At 40.1% G+C, this 23,786-nt stretch overlaps 1 protein-coding gene across 3 annotated transcripts in view; it reads left to right on the forward strand.

The window, feature by feature from the left end:
- The window catches only part of ST6GALNAC3 (ST6 N-acetylgalactosaminide alpha-2,6-sialyltransferase 3), a 465,047-nt gene that overhangs the window by 230,318 nt on the left and 210,943 nt on the right, over positions 1–23,786 (forward strand). For all 3 annotated transcript variants that reach the window (XM_036833518.1, XM_036833499.1, XM_036833508.1), the window contains exon 2: positions 14,691–14,885. In XM_036833518.1, the coding sequence (XP_036689413.1) occupies positions 14,691–14,885 (195 nt within the window). The remainder of the gene's footprint in view (positions 1–14,690; positions 14,886–23,786) is intronic.

A 23,786-nucleotide genomic window follows, 5' to 3' on the forward strand; every position in this document is an offset into this window, starting at 1 on the left:
AATAGTCAGAGGTCAGACCATAAAGGGGCTTTTATATCATGCTAAGCCACTTGGGCTTTATCTTACCATACAGACAACTTCTCAGCTAAATAGAAAAAGACAAGCCTAGAATTAAAGTGGTTGAAACAACTTATCTTGATTTGTGGAGTTCTTGATTGCACGGAAAGAAGAGGAAATCTACTAAAAACATATTTGAAAACCCAAGAAATGATATATATTGAATAAGAATTTTTATGATTGATGGATAATGGAGAGGTGAGCATTCTAGTGAAATATACCATTAGGAAGCATCTTAAATTAAGTCTCAGAAGGAGCATGTGGTGCTGAAATGTTACAGGCTAAAGCACCCTGGGGCAAATTTTGTCCCTTACATGGCAAGTTCTAAAGCAGCAGAGACAGGCTCAGAGTGCCTGGACCCCAAATAGAACACTTAACCTTTTTCCCTGAAAGTCAGCATAAATATTTGATAACATCTCCCTTTCTGTGAAGGGGCCCTCTCTCAGTGGGGGTGGTATCTGGTATTGCTCAGCAGAACAGAATTATTTGTTTTCTTAAGCCTTTCTTTATGTCCTGGAGGTGGATTCTAAAAGCTCTTAAAGTATTTTGATTTTGAATTCTCACAAAAAGTATTTTTTCTTTCACAGTAATTCAATATAAAAGGCAATAAAAGTGATATATTCAGAAGTATTCAGGGCCTGCTATCAGTGCCACACGGGAATAAACTATCTTGCCACTTGCTCATCCCAGGGGAGAAAAGAATCACAATTCACATACAGGAAATATTGCCTGTGTTTGCCTTGCTTTTGCTGGTATTGTCTGCTTTGCTGAAAGGCAGATTTTCTTGCAGATAAAAGCTGCCCTGTCTTGCTGAACTGCTCATCTATTTTGCTCAGGAAGAAGAGGCTTTGTTAAAATCAGGAGCAAAGCCCGATTTGCAAAATATCGCCCCAATATAACAAAATGCAGAAAAATGTCAAAATATGCTGACTTTGGGCCAACTTCGTGCTTTGGAAAATTACCTAACAAATTTGGCAAATATTGTTTTTTTAAGTGAACAGGAATGATGTGTTTTCTAAGCACCATCTTACGAATTGGTGGTCAGGTGCTCAAGAAGAAACGAGGATGTGGAGGTGGCCTAGCCCTTGTCGCTGAGCTGGTCCAGTAGATACATGGCTAGAGGAGGTGAACTGCGTCATACTCACCTGAGCCTCCAGAACCATTCCCAGATTACTCATGTGTCTTGGAGGTTTGTTTACGCAAGGCTTCTGGCTTGGCTGCTTTTGCCAAAGGGGAAGCATTGATGAACAAGACGGGTAGAGCTTCTGCTTTTCAAGAGCTCATAGTCCCATAGGGAAAGAGATATTAAGCCGGTCATTGCAACAGTGAACAGAGACATCCAGTAAATGGGAGGCTCAGTGTTGGAGGTGGTGGATTGTGAAAGTTCAATCACTGGGACCTAATTCTGCAAAAGAATACCCGCCTAGGCTGGGTCTTGGGCACCAGAGCTGAGATTTTAGTTAAAATATTAAGATCTAGCACAAGCTTACCTCCCATCAACTGAATCTGTTTCTAAATTTGGGAAAGTGGCCTTTGTTTCTTCACAACTATTTATTGGTAATTCTTTTCCTGGAACTACCTTTGTGTATATTTTTATGATAATGTTTACTGAATAAATCTGAATATTTGGTTTATAGAAGTAACAATCTCCAGAGAAACCTCATCTTTATGCAGTCACGTATAAGATACAAGAACAGGTTTGGTTTTTTTTTTCTTGTTTTAATAAATATACATAGAATTGAAAATGTTCAGACTCTCTTTGCTTTGATATCAGGTTTTCAACAAAATAACTCAGTGGACATTTAAAATTCCTATTGTGAGTGCCAGGGCTCAGTGGAAGTGGTTTGACCAGGGGTGTTAACCCATCAGTGTCCATATGCATATGAGAGACGGAACCTGATCCTATTCTGTATAACTGGGTGAAAGTATATGGAAGCTTCTTTTCAGACAAGGGTTAAAAAGGAATAATCTCTTTTGCTGCAAACTTTTTCTCAGCAGGTGCAAAATTGCTGCAATCAGGTAGGCTTTGGTAAGTGTCAGCTGCTGTCTACCAAGTTGAGAGATCACAAATTCTCATTCCATTTCTATTTCAATTACGTAGACCCCAGGTTCAATTTTCGAGTGTCTGAAGGCATGCGTAACTCTGTGATAAAAAATGGGCCTGGACCTAGAGTGGGGGCTATGTAGAGAGCTGTGCTGCAAACCTTCCTCGAAGTGACATCAGCTATGACCAATCAGGGTTCCTGGTCATGATTATAGTGTCATTAGACTTGAGAGCCAGCTAGGATCCTAAAAACATTCTATCATACAGATGAGGAAATTGAGACCTAGAGAGGATAACAATCTTATCTGTGGTCACATGGGTTATAGACTTATCAAGGTATAGCCTCTGGCCTTTAGTTGCTAACTGTTTTGTGCCACAGAGGTAAATATATCAGGTCGCATTTATTAGCATCACTACTGACTGGAGCATTGTGTTGAAAGTGTTCTGAATTTGCATCCTCACTCGGAGAGAAATGGTACTGCGGTTGATTAGTAATGTCTGTCTGGAGAGAATGTGGAGGCATGGTATGCCATGTGTTTGCAGAATTTGGTTGAATGATGAAGGTTGACTGGTAATCAAATAATTACCACGTGTTGTGAATTATGCTTCAGAAAAAAGTGCTCTAAGATCTTCGTGGAGGGTCAGGATCATTTCAGAAGAGATGACCTTTGGGTTTGGTCTTAAAGAATAAGTAGCAGTTTTCTGACAGAGAAAGGAAGGAAGAAGACATTCCATGAAGGAAGGATAGCTTGTGCAGGGGAACCAATATGTGGAGAAGAGAAGGAAATCAATGATCATTGATTGCCTGCTATGTGCTCGGTCCTAAGCTTGGTCCTTTATGTGTTACCTCATTATTTAATTTTCATAATGACTCTATGATTTTATAGATGAGGAACAGGGAGAAAGAAAATTAAGATGCCCCATGTCATATAGCTACTAAGCAAAGTTGAGATTTTAATTGTTGGGGCTCCAAAGTAACTTTAGTGGTAGCTACTCAGAGGCACACTCAGAGGTGAGGAGGAGAGGGTTGCGGGTAGAGGATATCCTTAGTTTGAATTTGGACTATTACTATTGAATTTGAGTTGCCTCAGACATCCAAATAGAGGTGGCTAGTAGGCTATTGTAAATATGGCACTGACTGATCTGGTTACGATAAAAAAAAAAAATACCAAAGCCTCACTTATGACAGACCTTGTGTGTAAGAGGGGAGATCTTTCTGCCTTTGCTATTTTAGCACAGGAGATTATAAGTAATAAACTAATATGCTTTATGTTTCATGAGCAATTCAAATTACAGTTGAATGTTAAATCCAGAATTAATAGGAAAACTGTCTTACTTAGAAATTCAAGTGTTTTTGGCACAATACTACTTATTATCATCATGAGACCTGTGCCCTGGCAAAACTGTACTTGTGTTCAGCGAAAGACTGTTTAATATGTATGCGTTCCTCAACCAAGGTTCAACTTTGACCTGTAAGAGGATTCTTTAAAGAGATGCTGGGAGGTGCAGCAGTTGATATCTGTGCATGGGGATGGGGTCCATATGAGTGTGTGTGAAGGGTAGTCTAACTATTTTCAAAAAAAAGGGGGGTTTGTTGTTTTTTTAACTTGTGCAGTCTTGACAAGAAGAAAAAAACCCCAGAGGGTTTTTACATTGGTGAATTCCAATATCCTGGGAAACTCCAGGACTCTGTCATCCTCTCTTCATGGATTTGTGGTTATACTTCCTTTAGGTTTTAGGGTGAGGGACAGGTGTTTAAAATAGTCCAGGCTCTGTTCCTGATTCTCTTTGTTCCCTAGAATGATGATGATGACAGAGATAACCATGACAACTATAATAATACCACCATATTTCATGTATTTAAAAATGTTTTTCTATTTTTTCACATAGCTGAGAAGGAGGTGTGTCTTATACACAATACCTTGCAGTTGCTATTTGCCTACAACGAAGTTTAATTCTTCCAGATAGGATTTGTGTTGTTTCAGATGGTCACCTGGGGATACTACCATCCGGAGACCACTTTAAATTGAATTATTTACTGACTTTTACCTTGAATCACACTGGTAGTGTGAACTTGTATCAAAAACCTGCATGAGTATCTGACTGTGGTTCAAGTTCTCAGGGGGGATTATTTTCCTTTCTCTCTTCTTGCTGTGCCTTTCTGGATGGCAGCTCTATTTCTAGAATATTCTAACTTTAAGGGAATAGTATTTTGGTGTCAGCTTTTGGCAGAGACATCTTAGACTCCCCACCTTGTTTTCCTTTCTTATCATATTTAGAGTAACGGTGTGATGAACAATTGATGGTGTCTTAGATCTGATGAAATACCCTGACAGCAAAAGCTAACATGCGATGAGCACTTTCCCTTTTCCAGGCAGTACTGAAGGCCCTTCATATGTAGTAACTCATTTAAACCTTTAACAATCATATTAGGCAGGTACTATTTTGTTCTCCAATTTTAGGTAAGAAAACAGAAGCACAAACAGGTTAAGCCATGTGCCCAATGATACCTATATTGGCTCATTTAGTGTAGCTTGACCACCCTGAGTCTACAGATAGGCTGCTGGTGAGAGCCTAATTTCATCCCTGTAAAGTTTCTGGCACAATACCTGATACTTGCTGAGCACACAGCAAACAATTGCAAGTTCCTTCGCTCAGAAAATGGGCCATTGTCCTTATTAGAAGGACAGGCAATCCTTTTGTTATGCACTTTTCATTCCATGATGGGGAATTCTAGCTTTAAGTGTTCTCCTCAGACAAGAGTTGGTTTTCTACAAAATGTGAATTCTTGTAAGTCTTTTCATTATGTGCTGTATAAATGATGTTGCTCTAAGCAGATCTGAGAGTTCTATCAGGAACTTCAAAGCAACGCTCAGCGAAAAGTCCGGTTTAACAAAGACTCACATTCTTCCCACTTCACTTTATATTCCCCATCCTAATCCTCCTCCCCCACCTCCCCCCCACACTCACATCAGATCTACACAGAAATCTCCAAGTGAGGCGAATTAAGAAGAAGAAAGAAAAGAACAATTTGTGGATTTTCCCCTCTTAGAAAAACATTTTTCCTCATGATCCTAAACTAAAACTTTTTGGATGATTTACTGCTTATATTTAGAAGAGAATAACTTTGAATCCCTCCATCCTTTCTTCTTTCTCCCCTTTATTCTTTCCTTTCTTCCACAAATATTTACTGAGTGTCTTTTAAGTTCAGGACACTGTGTTTGATGCTGCCTGTATGAGAGATGTTTCTCAGACTTTGTTCACGTCCTCAAGGAATTTTTATAAACAAAATTGTAGAGGAATTGTTCCCTCTCTCCCTTCCTCCCTCTGCATTCCCCTTTATCTTTGTCTTCTGTCTTCTTTCACTACCCACCACCCCACCCCACCCTTACCCATGGACTGGAAGCCAGGGAGAAATAGAGGGCTTTAGGGGGGCTACGCTATTTAAGCTGAGTTATACTTGAACTTGTAGAGATGGGGATGGTAGAAAACAGCAGGGCACCGGTGCGGACCAGCCTGGACCAAGTCACAGGAACTGGGTAGCCAAGGGGCGTTGGAGCATGGTGAGAAGTCCAGGTGGAAACATGGAGGGCATGAAAGGGGAAATGGGAGATGAGGCTTTCAAGCAGCCAGGCATCCCTTCTTACTTCGCTGGCTCTGTGGAGAATCATGTGAGGTGGTAGGCCTGAAAGTGCTTAAAGGTAAGTGCTTTATGCTGTGATGTCACGTAGATTCATGTGACACGGTGAGAAAACTCGGTGTCGTCATCCTCGTCCTCATCATTGTCATCCTCATCATGATCGTGATGCTTCTGGCAGGACTCCCTCCCTAATGACGTTACGACCACCAGAATTTATCCTTCTGCTGCACTTCTGTGTCCTAAACACAGAGTAAGAATTGGATCCTAAAAGACAGTCATCCTTTTAAGAGTGAAAGATGCCAAGCAGATGTTCGTAGAAACCAAACAAGGCCGGTGAAGACTATAAGTTGGCTGAGAATAAAACAAAAGCACCTGGTCTGATGACCTAATTATCTTCATTGCCCCTGGTTAGTTAGCACCTCTCTTCCCTCAACAGAATGTCAGGGGACAGGGAGGGGACAACAGGTGGACTGGAACATATTTCTTCCCATAAGTACAAGGATTTAATGAAAAAAGGAAAAAAGATGACTTCAGGTTCATCTGCCCCAGTCTCTGCTGTTCTCATCATGAGAACCAGTCTTTTGGATTAAATTTCTCTGTGTCTATCTGTACAGCCACACTGAGAGACTGCTTGCGGGGTCCTTCATTTTACATATTCAATATCTGTCTTCAGCTCTATCTTGTGGTTCTGAAGAACTTTCATTTTTTTCTGCTATGTGAAAGGATATATGCTGAAGCAATACAATAAAGATGAAGAAGCAAAATGATATAAAACTGGTTTTATATAACTTTACAGAATAAACAAACTCAGTGAATGTAGCCATGATTGTTTTCATTTGGTACTGTAGCAGTTTAAAAGTCGATATAGGTCAGGAAACCTAAATCCCCTCCTCAAATAAAAGAAGAAAAGTGTGCAGGCATATTGAAAACTCACTGACATGTTTCATTAGGTTTTAAAATGTGTTACAAAGTTCAGTGTGACCTCTTATCATGCCATCTGACACTCAGAATGTTCACATTAACTTGAACTTCTCTAGTGTTTGCAGCTATAGGAAGTCTCCTTTGGGGAAAAAAAAATCCCTGAAGAAGTTTTGGCCATCTGTAATTTTTCTCTAGGACTAGCGTTTTGCACAGAATAATTTATGACAATGGGGGTGCCCATGAGAACTCTATTGCTTTGGCTTTTGTTTATTGGATTTGTAATTCTTACTGGACTGTACCCAGTCTGAACTGGACTGTCTGAAGGTGATGTGTGATGTGGCTCCGAATTCTTTTTTTAAAAATTTAATTTAATTAATTTATTTCTTATACAGCAGGTTCTTATTAGTTATCTATTTTATACATATTAGTGTATACATGTCAATCCCAATCTCCCAGTTCATCCCACACACCTCCACCACCCCCCACCCCCCGCTTTCCCCCCTTGGTGTCCGTATGTTTGTTCTCTACATCTGTGTCTCTATTTCTGCCTTGCAAACTGGTTCATCTGTACCATTTTTCTAGATTCCACATATATGCATTAATATACAAATATGGCTCCAAATTCTTATAGTAGATCACCATATTGAAGATGTTCTACTACTGTAAAAAATTCATTTTAATTTTATTTATTTATATATTTATGCATGTATTTATTTAAAGAAACCATCAACATTTTGCTGTTTGGCTGCATCTTCACTGAATAAAAAGATTATAGAATTGTGGAGCTGAGAAAAAAAGACATACCCATTCTGTCATGTTGGTTCCTATAAACTACCTGAATTAAGGCTCCATACTATTGATTGACAAAGGGTACCTAATATTCTCCAGCAGAAGTGGAAGAATAATTGCTTTATTTTCCCTTAGTGCTAACCAGTGGTACCCTGTAGTTGTTTTTTTTTAATACTGGGAATAGAGCCAGAGTTAAATTTGTCCACAAATTACTGATTTTGAAATAATATAATTACTATGCTTCAGATCAGCCTCTTAATTTTCCATATGAATTAGGTATTTTGCTTATTGACAAAATGTATTACAAAATCTGCTAATGGCTAGTACCAGTTTTTAAAATTTCTGAACCAATCCTGTAAGAGTGTTCCTGTTGGTATGAGTAACAGTTAACAACTTAGTTAATTCATACAGTAAAACACAGACTCTGGAGTCAGAATATCTGAGTTCAGTACCTGTCTTTACTATTTTCTTGCTCTGTAACCTTGGGCAAGTTACTCAACCTCTTCATATCTCTATTTCTTCATCTGGAGAGTAGGGATTACAGAAATATTTCTCCAACTAATAACACTCATTAAATAGTATCTTCTCTTAAGTCTATGATGATTATTCATCCGTATCTGCTGTATCTGGACTTTATTCCCACTGGCCCTACTAGGAAAAGAAAAGCCAGTCTCTGAAAGTAACAATTGCAGTTTTCATATTGAGAATTTAATGTCCATTAGTGATATCTGAAGAAGTAGTCCATTGTTGGCTTTTGTCATTATCTTTCCTGAAGGGTCTTTCCCACCTCTCCATTCATTGACTACACCACCTCCAGAGTGAGCTTTCCTTGATCAGGTCTGACCCTCTCTATCCCACACTTAGACCCCTTCTTTGTATTCTGCAGAAAAGTCCAGACTCTGGCATGATATATGACTTCCTGTAACCAGATCCCTTCCTGCCTCTCTAGCTTCACTTCCTCTGCCTTCTTCAAAGCCTACTCTCAAAGTGTATTGCTTTTACCTATCACATTTTCTTCATCAGCCTCCTGGATTCTGAATTGCTGCTCAGTCTCCCATGTTGACCTTGTTTTTGACATTCACTACTCTCTTCTTGGTGGCCTCTAAGATCCTATTACCAGCTATGCTGCCTAAGGCTGCCCTTGGTAAGCTCCTGTGTGGACTCCACCAATCTAGGATTGTCCACCTTTTTTTACCCTCCTTTTCTTATCCCCCCAACAAATGAGTGAGATTTCCTCCAGAGTTCACCATAGTTTAGCAAGCAGGATCCAGTTTGTTGATTCAATAAATAAAGTGAAACAAATGAAGGGTTTTATGTATATACTCTGAGCTTTGCTAATTCATCCTTGTACAAATGGGATGAAGCTTTGTTGTATTTAGGGAGAACCAGATTTGGAGCTTGGCCAGTGGCACAACTTTTTATATGGGAAAAGAAATTATATTTGGTCAGGTCACAAATAAGCAATGAGTAGGGTCCCATCAATGTGTGAGGTTACTGAGTAACGGTATAAATAATACAGTTGACACTGTGCTTTCATATTTATTATTGAGTAAATGACAGCATATGGACAAAAGTGCACCATTTTACCATGTAAGCAACTAATTCAGTCATTAAATAATACGATTTAAGTAGAAAAATACGCCTTTGTACTGTTGCTTATCATTTACGAAAAAGAAACCAAAAATCTAGCACAGGATTTATTCTGTGGTTAAAGTCTGTGGTAAAAAGAATAAAAACATAAAAATGTTAATAAAGGTTGCAGAATTGCTAGGTCCAAATCTCTGCAATTGTTTTCTCCCTAAATCATGAATTCTCTGTGGGTTTTATTTTGAAATAGGTATTTCTGCTATAAAGTCTGATATCCTACTCTAAAGAGCAAGCAACTGGAATGCCACATTTTTGATGCATATTTTTGCAGCACAGAGGGGATTAAATTCTAAATGTCTCAGCTGTTAAAGGCCCCTTCAGACTTGCCCAAAAGAAGGAGAAAGCTTTCCCTAAAGCAATTCATCAGATCTATTTGGGCACAGTGACATTCTCTCAGAGCTTGTGTGGATGAGTTCTACTGAATAGTTCAAGTGTTTGCAGATGCTTGGAATATTTAAGAAAAAGATATCTCTCAGTTCTTATCATTGTTCCCACGGGCTGGCCAATGCTCACTGCTGGCTAATGTCCACCAAGGACCTCACAATTAGTGGTTATATCATAATAGTGACACCTTCCATTTTTTTTTTTTTTAATTTATTTTATGGCTGTGTTGGGTCTTCGTTTCTGCGCGAGGGCTTTCTCAAGTTGCGGCAAGTGGGGGCCACTGTTCATCGCGGTGCGCGGGCCTCTCACTATCACGGCCTCTCTTGTTGTGGAGCACAGGCTCCAGACGCGCAGGCTCAGCAATTATGGCTCACAGGCCTAGTCGCTCCGTGGCATGTGGGATCTTCCCAGACCAGGGCTCGAACCCGTGTCCCCTGCATTGGCAGGCAGATTCTCAACCACTGTGCCACCAGGGAAGCCCGACACCTTCCATTTTTGAGTGCTCACTGTGTGCCTGGAACTGTGCTCTGCTTTTTCCACCCATTATATCATTTAATGTTCACATGTCTGACCTTAGGGCAATGACTTATTAAATTTATGTCCGTTTTCTGCAGTACGAAAAGTTTGTTGAACTGAATCTTATGCCTTATAAACTTGAGAAGTACTTACTGTTGCTTTCTCTTACCTAATTGTTGGTTGTTGAATCTAGGGGATGCTCTGATTACCTCAATAAAGGCAGCAGTGATCACGTCCATAAACAAATCGTTAGACGTAGAACACATGTGTAAACAAGTAGAGTCTAATTTGCTGACTGTTGATAGACTCAAAACAGTTAAAAGAACAAGCAACTGATGGGATAAACTTAATTCAAACAACTGGAAACAAGGTGTGGTGTGTTCAATGGCAGTTTGGAATAAAATGAAGTGATTGATACATTTGATTGGAAAGTGAAGAATATTTTAGAGTTATAAAACAGCACTTTGATGTATTTATCTGTTCATTATCCTAATGTAAGGTAGATGGGACAGATAAATGCATCTGACTTAACGCATTTGGCTTATTATTCTTTGTTATGATTTGAACCTGTCCACTTCTCAGCACATCTCCCACTACTTATCAAATGACTTGCACGTTTCTGACCAAATTAAGGCCTTTCAAAAACTCCTGTGCCTTTGTCTGTGCTGTTCCCTCCGCCTGGCGTGGCCTTCCCATCTCCACTTGCCTAACTCCTTCTTGTTCTTCAGGACTGCATTTGACCATCACCTGCTCAGACAAGCATTCTTTGAATTGTCCCATGCACGGCTCTCCCCACTCTTCCTCTGGACTGCCACAGTGCCCTGTGCATACCTCCATCACCCCATTTGATCTGTGGTATTATAGTTTTCTGTTTACTTGCCAGGTGCACTGAATTGTGACTCTTTGGAAGCATGGTCTGTCTGTCTGTCTTTTATGGTTTTATTTCTGTTTTTCAGCACCTTGCCAAGTCTACACAGAATGTGGACTCAATGAGCAGTTGCAACTTGAAGGAGTGAATATATTCACGTATATCATGGATATTGGTATTTTGTTACTTCCCCAACTCCCACGTCCCTACACAGAGACACACACACATTCTCACTGCATTCTGGTGTCTGTAGATTGTGAGTAGACTCATCCATGGTTTTCATTGTAGTTGTTGAAGCTCACGGTCATGATCTGGCAGAAGTGACTACTAGAAGAATGTACTTGTGTCCAGAATATGCTTGACATTAGACCTCTTCTAGTGAAATTTCAGGGTGGTTTTATATCAGCACTATGGGAATGTGTTCATGTTAAACAAGAATATGGAAATATAAAGAAAGGCAAAGAATCGGGTTCAGACAATGCAACAGAAATGGGGCTGGAAGCCGGAGCTGTGAAAAGAGCCCACCTGCCCACTGCAGACTGTGATCCAGGTTCAGCACAGAGGAGTCAGTGTCTGGCTTCCACTCCCCGTTTGCTCCCCTCATCTGCTCTCTGCTCATTACTTGGTTCCCTTTGACAGAACATGGGAGGCAGACACAGATTACTTGGGGAGCGGGCTTTTACGAGTGTGATTTAATTCCACTTTGAAGTTTCTGTCAAAATGGCTGATTTATTTTCCTCTCATGGATGCATTATGTATGTGTTGCTATGTGAGATCAGTGAATTCAGAAAAGCCCTCCATGCTTTTGTCCCCAAACCCTCAGCCGGGCAATGCAATGTGGCAGCTGAGAGAAGCAGAGAGCCACGCTGGGCTCTGGAATAGACAAAGGCACAAATCCCATCTGGGTCTCCTTCAAAGCAAGCTGCTGTTTTGCAACAATCTACCCGTAAAAAAGGTTCTTACCAGTTTACTTAATGGGTGACTGGCCCTTTTGCTTTTATTTAGCCATCTGTTCTGGTCTGTGTCCCTTTCAACTTGTAAGATCCGTCACCTCATTTAAGCTGTTACCTTGACACATTGCGATGTTGTGGACATAGTGATTCCACAGAGGAGCAAATTAAAACAGGTTTTCATGATTAGAAAGTTAAATGAGGTAAGGCTGTGGTAGTGGTGAGATGAGGGGTTTTGAGGAGGCAGAACTCAAGGGACTTTCAGGTGATTGGAAAATTGGGCTGGCTAGACAGGGGGATGGATGGGCTTTTACATATCACGGGAGCTGAGCAAGAGCAAAGACTTCTTTTGGGTGTCTGACTTTGTGGCCTTGCTCTGCTTCCCTGATGGAGACTGACTGGGGAGGATACAGGGGCCACCTTTGGGTTTCTTTTCTCCTTTGGGACATTCTGTGACGAGTAAAAGGAAGCCGATTCCACCAGGAAGTGGCGAGCTAAAAACACAACAGCACCCATTCCCAGAAAGTTACTTAGTTTCCCTTAAGTTTGAAGAAGAATCAGGGGCGAAGCCCAACTTCAGGAAGGAATACTTCACTGTGTCTTTGAAACAGAGCAGGACCCTGTGGTCCTTCCTCACCCCATGTCCTCCGCCTGCCTTTTGTCTGTGGAAAAACCTTAGCCAGAGAATAAGTTTAATCAGAGAAGTGAGAAAATGCAGAACCAAAGGAAAACAGTCCAGCAAGACTAAATAATAATAGTTTAGTCAGTAAGCCTAGTCAAGGACCTTTAGTTCCTCCTCAAGGGCTATGGATACCATTCTGAGCCGTATCCTGTGAGCTGTCTTGGAGATACTGAAATCCCCACCAGGTGGAAGAAGTTAACTACGTGATGACAAGACTGTAGCCATGACATAAGCTGCCACAATTCTGAGAACTGGCTTCAAAGAAATAGGAACCAACTGACCCTGGAACTCCAGACTAACTGTCCCTAACACAATCAAGATGATGCTGGTCAGACCGCCACATGACTAATTTCAAGATGACTGTCAGAGCTGACTGTGCTGTTTCTGCATGTAGCCCCGCCCCCTCCATCTTTCAAAGCTCTTGCCCACTGGTTGTCAGCGCCGGGGGCACTCAGCCTTTGGGCAGACGTCCACCCTCCCCCCCGGTGCTGGCATCCAAAATAAAGCAAACTTTCCTTTCCATCAACCTTGCCTCTTTAGTACTGGCTTTTGAGCAGCAAGCAGCCGGACCCCTGCTTTCGGTTACATCTTCACCCTGGAGACAAGGCAGAGTTGTTCCTGACATCTGCCCTCAGCTCTGCTCTTTCTTCTTGCTCTAGACTTGACCTTCTGCCTGACCCCTTGATGGCTCCGTCCCGATGACCCATCAGTCCTTGAAAAGTAGGACTTAGAAAGCCAAGGGCTTCGTCTTCTTACTCTCTTAAATCAATTCTGCCCTTACCACCCTGGTTTCTCCTGATATGATGAGTAGTACTGCAGTTACCTGGACTCAAAATCTCAGGCATCTCTGAATTTTCCATCTGCCACTTCTATCCAATCAGTAGCCAAGTTCTCTGTCTTCCACCTAAATTGAGTTTCTCATGTCTTTTCTCACCTTTTTACACTCCCTGCCACTGCTCTCATTTCCATCCCTCATTACCTCTGTCTTGGCCAACTGGAATGCTCTCCTAACTAGTTGCTGCCTATCTTTGGTTTCTCCCTGCTCCAAAGCACCTTACACACTGGCGTTTGATTAAAACAGTCACATTTCAAAAATTAAACAAACAAAAATCTCCTTCGGCTTTCCATCAACTAACAAATTCAGTAGAGACTTCTCAGCTTGGTATCTGAGACAGTCCATACAGTTATCGTTTGTATTTTCAGCTTTTTCTTTTTCTCTGTGTCCCAGTAAAACAAAGTGCTATGTGGCTATGAATAACTTCATGTTTTCTTGCCTCCTTGCTCTGTTCCCTCTTCCTAGAAAGCTGTGCTCACACATCTCTATTGATTAAAATGCATGAATTTTATCAAGCTCAGTCACAAACACATCTCTCCTTTCCCCATGGCAGTCAGATGCAGTTGCTCCTACTCTGGTTTGATGACAGCGTGTTTAGGGGATGTTGTTATGCTGCTTGACGTGGATTTTTTTCTGACTCTTATCGTTAGCTTTTTGAATCTTTTGCATATCCTACAGCACAAAGTTTCCTTCCTGTAGAGGGTGCTAGATAAAGAAGCGGAATATGATTTGTAAGGGGACTGGGTCTATAAGAATGTGAAAAATCCATTTATTCATTCACTCAGGAGTGTGTTGGGTGCCTACAGTATGTAAGGTACTGTGTTAAGGACCTAGGATACTCAGAGCAGTATGGCACAGTACATCCCAGTTCTCCAGGAACTCAAAATTACATGCAGGAAAAGTCACATAAGGAATTACACCATGAAAAATGCACAACAGTAGAAGTGCCTTCAACGTATTGGAGTGGTGGGTACGTCTTACCTCTATTAGGGTAGATAGGTTGGGGCTGATGGTGGGGAGGGAAATGAGCAGTTAGGAAAGGCTTCCTGTAGTTGGGAATGTCTGATTTGGGTTTTGAAAACTGAATAGGAGTCACCAAGGAAGATAGGAAGGTAAGGAGGGATTGGGATGGGATGGAAAGATAATCCAAGAAATCTGCTGTTTGTTCTCAGAGGCTCAGCACACTAGGGCAACCTGGTCACCAAATGGTTATTTTCTGTCTCCAAGTGAAATATCCTAAGTGACAAAAAGTCCTTTGATCCCTTTGAAAGAGAAAGGGAGAGGAAGCACCTCTCAGAGACTGCTTTTGACTGAAAGTCATTCATTCTTCTTCTCTTTTTTTTTGACTGTTTTGTAGAGAAAGTCTGTGATTGCAGTGAGCTTCATAGCAGCCTTCCTCTTCCTGCTGGTTGTGCGCCTTGTGAATGAAGTGAATTTTCCATTGCTACTAAACTGCTTCGGACAACCTGGTGCAAAATGGATACCATTCTCCTATACATACAGGCGGCCCCTTCGAACTCACTATGGATACATAAATGTGAGGACGCAAGAGGTAAGACCTCAGAGGGTTACATAGGGTTTGAGGGTATCCATGGTAACAGCTTTTCTTTAGGAGCAAGGTGGCTTGCAGTCAATGAACTCATTACTCTCTGCCCCAGCGAGCTTCTTTGGGTCCCTGACATTTTCTGTTTTCTCCTTCTTAGACATTTACTGACACACGTATAAAGTCTGCTGCCCCTCCTACATCAAATCTTCTGATTCACTGACTTCATGTGGAGTTGAGGAAGCAATTACATGTTTTCCTGGTGGTTTGTGGCATAACATACATATCTTTCCATTTAGAAACTCTGATCAGCAGTTACCAGCTGGAGAACTGGCTGGCTTTATTTCCTGGAGGTCAGCTGGTTGGGGACAGCTCTTTGTAGAACTGCAGAGAAGCATTTATACTCTTTAAAACTCTGTAATCCTTAGACCTGGAGCTAGAAAAGGCCAAGCTGATTTAAAAATTCTCAGTGGCTGCAGAGATAATGGGATTTAAAAAGTTTCCAAATTTAAAGGGGTTAAAATCATTCAAATCCTATAATCACTGAACCTCTAAATCTTTGTAGCCAGTTGATGGTACAGAAGAGGATGGAGGTATATCGACAAGTAGAAAGTACACACTGTGCCAGCACTTTTGCAAGCAAGGATTTGTGTCATGGAGTGAAGTAGAAATAAAATGGACCTCACAAAATGTATGAAGTGTATAGAAGTGATTAATAAAGTTGTTTTTACCATTTGTTTCAATGGAGTGGGATGAATGTGAGGTTAATATTCATCGATGCCAAGTCCAAGCCTGTTGGAAGTTGTTGGTGACAAAGGTACAAGTCATTAGTGTGTCTACATCACTGGGAAGAGTGTTGGATCAGATCCCATTGAAAGGTCATTTTTGCAAAGATACGAGAGAGGAGAGTTACCCACAGAATACTACTCCCATCCCAAGAGTTATTAGCATCAGGGAGGGATGTTGAAAACTGGCTTGGTCCAGACCCTTTTGTAGGCAATTTCATGCCTGAGTCATTGCTTCTGGTTAATTTGATTCTTTGAAAATTGTTTCTATATCTGCAGGATTTACAAGCTTTTTATTAGACCTTTATAGTTTAAAAAAAAAGGCACCATTAATAACATAAATTTTTAGGAGCCTTGATGCTTCTCCTTTAATTGGCTTTGAATTAATTTTTTTTAAAGTGTCTATTGCTTGAATTTGTTGAGTGTCCTAATAAATAGATTACCGATATAAAAATGTATCTCTTAGAGAATAGTTTGTCTCACTCTTGTCTTTCGCTACTTTTATTTCTGGCTGTCATTTAATATTCTATAACTCTACTGGATTGTGTTAATCATTTCACAAGTGCCTGTCATGGGTAGAAAATGAAACATGTGCCTGAATTGTCTCACGAATTACTTTCATGAGGGAAATCCCACCAAATATCAAAGAGCCTTTCATTTGTTTAAACGTTAATAGACTGGATTTTGGAGTGTTAAGGGGAAAACTGATCTAGGGGTGCAGTTATTTAAGTAGACATATTAACCAGCCACCTTTGAAATTCTTTTGGTATAGTTTTTAATACAATGACTTTACTACAGGATATTGATCATTATTTTGACCATGTGGAGGTAATTTCTTGAGAGGGAACATGATTACTGGGAAGAGTTTTTAGACTACAGAGGCACACAGGCATGATTTGAGTGCCAGTTCTCACACTTACAAGAACAAGGTCAACTAGCAAGGTATCATGAGGATTAAATAGGACAAAGTGCATAAGGTGCCCAGTTCCAAATTGATATTCAATGAATGAGTTTCTTTTGCTGTCCCAGTACTTACCAGTTATGACATGAAATGCTCAGTGTGAACAACACCAAAATACCAAAGTCTAGAATACCAGACTTTAAATTTTTAAGGGATCTGGATTCAGGGCAGTAAACATATGGAGGAGTTCCCAATCTCATTAGAAATCAGAGTTTTGCAAATTAAAACCACAATGAGAAGGAAGAAAAAAGCACAAGGAGGTAAATGTACACTAAATATCAGATTGGCAAAAAATCAAGAATCCAACAATACCAAGTGTTGGTGATGATGGGGAACAATAGGAACTCATGTACTAGCAGGGGGAACAAGCACTTTGGAAAAAACAGCTTCCCATTATCGATTAAAGCTGAAGATCTGCATACCCTACGTCCCAGCATTTCCAGTCATCCATATATTCACTAGAGACATGCATGAGCACATGCAGTGGGAGGCGTGGATGACACGCGTAGCAGCATTATTCGTAACAGCTAGAACCTGGAAGCAACCACATGTCTCTCAGTAGGAGAATGGTTAAAATTGTGCTCCATACACTGGAATACCACACATCATTGGAAATGAGGAAGTTGCAGCCATAGGTGATAATACGTATGAATCTTAGACAAACATAATTTTGAGCAAAAGATGCAAAAAATGAGAGAATACAAACAGTGTGATTCAATTTATAGATCACAGGAAGAGGCAAAACTAAACGATGTTGTTTAGGGAAATGTATAGGAGGTAAAACTAAAAAGGAAAAAAAAAGAGCAAGGGAATTAAATATCACGTAAGTGAGAAGAGCAGTTACCTCTGAGAGAAATGTGTGGTTTGTGATTAGTGCGAGTTTCTGAGATATCAGCAACATCCTATCTGTTGATCCAGCTGGAAGTTACATGGGGGTTCACATTCTGAATATTTATTAAATATGCATTCATGTTGTATGCACTTTTCTCTATGTCTATTTTATAATAAAAAATTAAAAATACATTCTGAGACCATGTAGGATATTTATTGACTGGAATCACACAAAGCGTTTTCATCTACTTTAACAGCAAGAAATATTTAACTAATAAAAGCAATGGGTTAGTAACCTATCTAAAATAAATTAAAATATTTGAAATAGGCAATTTCATTTTATGTAAAAACTAGCAGATATACAGCTAACTTATTCCTCTAGTCTATGCATGATAGAAAGGGAGGCCCCATGCTGTAACATTAGTACAGGTAATAAGCAGAAAATTTTGCATGGAAGTTGAAAAACAATGTGTAACACTCCAAAAGAATGACAGATTTTCCTCCACACTCAGATTGTTCTAGGCTAAATTGGGAGGAAAACAAATTTTGGTGACCCTTGTTGATTTCATCTTTCCTTCTCAAAATTCTACCCTTCCCACCCCCATGTCTGTGCTCTACTCTTAGCCCAAATGCTCTGTGCATTAGTCCTCACCAAATAAATAATGGGTTCAAGCGCAGGCCTTGCCAGAGATAATTGCGTTAGACTATTAGACTCAGAACGAAAAATCTTCAAGAGCCAAAGTAATATAGCAAAAATGATAAGTGGTGGATTTGATGTTCTGGGGCAAATAGCTATAATAGTGGCCCCCAAATTTTTCTTCAAAGATAACTACACACTCCTGTGTGCCTATTCACTCTATTCTAATCCGGAGAAGGGTCAATAGCTATGGCTGAGCTGAGTCAAGTGGTAACCAAGATGATCTATTTATTTGAAAATCTTGGTCCTTGAGGTTTTTTCAGAAATTTCTCAGAAGAAAGCACATGCTTTCTAGAAACCACCAGAAGTCCAAGAATTTTTTTAAACACGTAGACATGCCAGCAATGATTTCCAGACTTAGAGCCTCTGCAAACATGATCATTGTTGATGATGGTTTTATGGCCCAATGCTTTAGCTGGATCAGACATTGCGGCCACTAGACAAAAATTTTATGAGCAGAAATGTTTACAAGAAAGAATGTCTCTCCACTACTGTCTAAAAAAAGATGGGGCGTGGGAGTGGCAGGATTAGGTCGAAGATTTCGTGGACACTGGAGAGCAGAGTTGCTTGGGAGCAAAATTTGATTATCTTGCTATCTTTAAGAACACACCATTGTAAAGCAATTATACTCCAATAAAGTCGTTAAAAAAAATAGTAAGTGAAAAATAAAAAATAAAAAAAATAAAAAATAAAAAACCAACAATGAGATGAGTTCTGGTCCCTTTGGCTTGGCATAAGCGGAAGTATAAGCAGTCTCATGAATCTGTGATGGTCTGTCGTGAAGGCCTCCCATATAGTAAATTATACCCAGTTCAAGCTCGGCTTCATTTTATCAGTTCACCTAGTTTTTGAATGATCTGCTCCCAAAGGAAGTACAAGAAGTAAACGTACAAAGAACACAGGAGAGAGAAATAGATGGACTTAGTTATATTTCATATGGTTGTAGTATTTTTTTTCTGGTCCAGATCCATAAAAAGGAATATGCAGTGAAAACTATGAGGACTAATCTAGAAGAGTTAAACTGAAAGAATTAAAATACCCATCCCACCACAATAATGACAGTCTAAATATAATGCAGTTGGTGATTGGCTCCCATTTTTTGCCCTGTCTCCCTTCCCTTTCCTAACCAGTATAGGCTAAAGTTCTTATATTTGGGGGAGGAGAAGTCTTGAGAAGCAGGGAAACAAAATGGGTGCCAACTAACTCGCTGAGTGCTGAAATGCTGAAAGTCCCTGCTGGCCACAGAACCCAGAATTCCTCATCAGTACTTACGTTTGAGCTGACCACCACCAGGAGGTAGTGCCATGCTGACGCTGGGACCGGGAAAGATTTAGATTTTGCAATAGGTCCTATACTTCCCCCGTGTCCCACCCCCGCTTTAATCCCTGACCTGCTAGCTGTTCATACTTGCCCTTTCATGTCACTACTGATTAATAATGCAACCTTCCATTTTAACAGGACTGAATTTGAGAGACTCCACCTATAGCTTTATGGCAGTTACTGTATTATCCTTTGACCTTGGACATGGTAAAAAGCATATAACATCTATACGTGTTTCAAAAAAAAAAAACATCTGTGCTTGGCAGTATCCTGGGAACTCTGCTTTCTCCTTAATGCAAGTTTTAACGATTCATTTTAAATTAATTGCAGCAGAAAAAAGGTATAGAAGACCAAAGTACGGCAGGGCTTGGTTCCAGGTAATGATTGTTTCTCCCTGTTGAGATCATGTCAGATTTTGAGGAAAGAGAAGGAAATTAACTTTAGGCTAGATTCTATCTGTAATTTCCAAACCACGGAATCAGTCATTGTGTTATCTTTTTTGTGGTGACCTGGTGTGAGACATTGCTCAGAGCAAGCAACCTGCAACTTGTTTGCATTAACTACTAGATAAGAGAATCAAGCTCTGGAGATCAATAGGATGCCACAGCCAGATCTTCCTGGTGATCAGGGGGGTGACAGATGTCTCCCTCAGATCTGATAAGAGAGCCCTAACACATTAGAGCTGCAGAGGATTTCAGGTATTTGGGACAGAGTGGTCTTTCAGATGGTGCTAAAGATGTGCTAAGTGAAGAAGCACAGGATTTCTAGAACATAGCAATCAAGTTGTAGGGCTTATATTGGTTTGCTTAACAATTTAATGAGGCTGAAATATGTCTCTTTTAAAAAGAGAACATTTTAAAGCTTCAAGTAGACTAAATAAGAATACTTAGGATCAGTTGCTGTGACAGACAGGCCGCACTAGCCTAATTAAAGACGTGCATAACATATTGATGTTGCAATAGCATTTCCCGAATTGTAGTTACAGCGACAATTAAGAAACAGAGCTGACTTTCTTGGCAGTAAAAGCACACACTGCACACATTCAAATAAATGTACACATGTAACTAAAGCTGACATGAATAGGTTTTCTATATTTGGGAATATAGGCTTTGGATTTTACATAAGTATACTGAGAGCAATTATATGCAAATATATGTTCCAAAAGTTTAAAACTGATCAATTTAATTGTTAACTAAAATCTGAACATTCCATTTGTGTAATCGTAAAACAAAATAACTTTCAACTATTGTCTTGTTATAGGAAAGGAAACAACTAAATTAACATGTAGCAAAGGTTACTTCTTTGGCATGGGCATATTGGTTTCCTCATTTTGAAGATAATTTATCTTTTTCCTAAGCCTGAGGGAATGTATTTATTGAGTGGAGACAAGATTATGTTTCTCAGTCTGGTTGTGAAAGAGCAGCTCCCAAACGGTGGCCAGATCTCAAGGCAGTCTAAGCTCCACTGCCAAATGAGAGGGATGGACATTGCTGTGGGTTATAATTCCAGAAAGCTTTTGTGGGAGAGGTGAGCCATGTGCATAGCGTAAGGATTTGATGGGATAGAGAGAGAAGGGAAAGTAGAGTTGAAGAGAAGAGCGAAAGTTTTGCACTGTCCATTTTTCTTCAGCTCCTACCACTCCAGTAGGCCAAGAGCACTACACTTAGCCATAGTAAACTAATGTCTGCACTAGGAATCACCACTGCCTCACGCTCTGTTGATTCATTTTTCACCTCTGTCTGGTTCCATTACCCTTAGTTTTTATCTTCCAGTTCCCCACAGTTTGGTTGGTTACCCGGTCTTGGAGTGCTCTTATCTTGATCCTGATGCCACGAAAACTGTATATGAGGTCACTTCTAATAAGGCTTCATTTTGTGGACCCCTGACATGGACGTGGCACCCCATGTTCAAAGGGCCCCTGAGGCACCGCCATAGGCCTGCGTGATCCTCTGACTTTCCAGAGAAAGAAATCAGACACCTGTGGGGGCAATAAGTAGGACAATCTGCCTGGAATGCAACTTACTCTAGGGGATAGAAGATAGAGGATGCATTCACTGGGTAATTATGATCTGGGGATGTGAATGGGATCCCTGGAAAAGGAAAAACTACACTCTTACTTGCAAAACAGTAATGCATATGTACAATGTATGTATCCATCCATATTCATGAACCACTATGTAAAATATACAGAAAATAGATCCATATGCACATACATGCATGCAATATATACACGCACGCATGCTCACAGGACAATTTACACTCTCTTAAATACAAATGTACAGAGACTATATACATATACACTATATTATATCATAAAATGGTTAATAAATATAATTATCTGGTTAAGTATATATAGTGCCTTTTATTGCTCACCACTGTCCCTTTATTACAGAAACAATCCCTTCCCTTCTGACTACAGGGGTGAGCAGAAAATTCAGGCCAGTGATTGATCAATCTCGTGACGGGTCAAGGGGTGGACACATGGCCCGAGATGAGCCATTCTGAACCCTTCCCAGAGTTTATTGTTTTTCTGTGTAATGCTGTGAGAAAGGCCCTCTTTTCTTTTTAGTGGTAGAGCTGTGGAGATATGATTCTCTGGGTGTCAGTGGCTGTGTTCCCTGGAGAGAATGAGACCAAGACATTGAGAGAAGCAGAAACCAGTTGCAGAGCTCAAGCAAGGGCCTGGACAGTACTCTAGGGCTGAGACCAGCCATCCTTGAAGTCAGCCTACCCACCTCTGTGGTTTGAGTGGAGAAGCCAGTAAATAGCTCTCCTTCATGTCTGCAGATTTTGATTATGTTTTGGTCATCTGCAACCACAAGAGTCCTAGCTGATATATATATATACACATTACATATTATTGTTATTTGACAGCAACAGCAACCAAACATTCTGAAACTCATCTTTAAACAAGGTGCTGCCTGGAGGATGTGAGGAGCTTTCTTTCCAAATCCATGCTTCAAACCTGCTGTGAGGCCGAGTATGAGGAGACATATCTGTCAGTCCATCCGTTGGCTCAGGTGTCTGCAGAGATGCGCCCTATATATCTCCCTGCTCAGGGACATATGTTTAGGAAATTAGCTTGTCCTTTTGAGGTAGGAATGTGAAGGTCACAATTTCCCAAGGTTATATAGCCAGAAAATGACCCGATAAGACTCATTACTTACTGAATTTCTAGTCTTACTCAACTGATTAATCATATAGTTTTATGATGATTATTCAGATGAAATCTTCCTTATTGCTATGAGGCATCATCAGTCAAAACAGATTGATTTTTACTTTACAAATCACATCTGTTATTGATGAAAGATCTGGTATTATCATGGTTTTCAACGTAGTAATTGGTTCCCCAGGAAGATATAAGGGAATTTTATTCATTATCCAACCTTAGATAGAAAAATGCTCATTTGCCAGTTGTCATGTTAACACTCTTGAAAGGGGCCTATTAGAAATTCAAACATCAAATTACCTCATTTGTGACAAGCAAAGAAAAACAAAACAGAGTACCCACAAAGACCACCCTGATTTGAAAGTTGAAAAAGATAATAGAACTGGGGCCCTAATGGTAAGGGTTTTTGTTCATCTTTTCTCAAGTTCCAGCTAATAGCCTGATGGAGTGACCAGCACAAAACCATTCATCAAGTAGCAGTTCAGCCACCAAATATTGAATAAGTCCTTGTTCAGTTCCAGACAATGTGCTAAGGCTCAGCAATGAACTCCACTTTAAAGAAAAATTAAGATTGGGGTTCACTAAGGAAGAGAAAGAGATAGGTTTGGTTCGATTACAAGTATGCTGGAACAATACCACCTAGAGGGCATTGACATTTCAGCAAAACAGATTGATTCTGTTGCTGTTAAGAATAGTGAACATTCAAGTAATTTCAACTGAACAATTGTATTCAATATCTGGAAGATAATTTGTCACTAAGTAGATGGCATCAAATTGTGATTTCATATTTTACAGAGTAGGCTTACAAAGGCTTACTTACAACAGAAAAATATTCATTAAAGAATTTTTTATTTCAAGAGTAACTATATAGCTCCTATATTAAATATTATTCTGTAAGGCTTTGGAAGCGGTATATCTGGTTAATTGAGTAATCTGGCTAATAGAATATTTTAAAGTATTTAATAAACAGATTATTTTAAAGGAAAATGAAATTAAGAGTTCTGGTGTGGCAATACGGTGGCCTGAGATAACCTGACAATTCTGCTGTAACACCAGGACATGCTGGATAAAATAGGATATATTATTTAATGCCCAGCTGGCTTTGCTAGAAAGGAGGAAAATCGTCAGGCATCAGAAACTGAGAAGG

The sequence above is a fragment of the Balaenoptera musculus genome, chromosome 1, assembly GCF_009873245.2.
Source record: "Balaenoptera musculus isolate JJ_BM4_2016_0621 chromosome 1, mBalMus1.pri.v3, whole genome shotgun sequence".
Classification (NCBI taxonomy): Eukaryota; Metazoa; Chordata; class Mammalia; order Artiodactyla; family Balaenopteridae; genus Balaenoptera; species Balaenoptera musculus.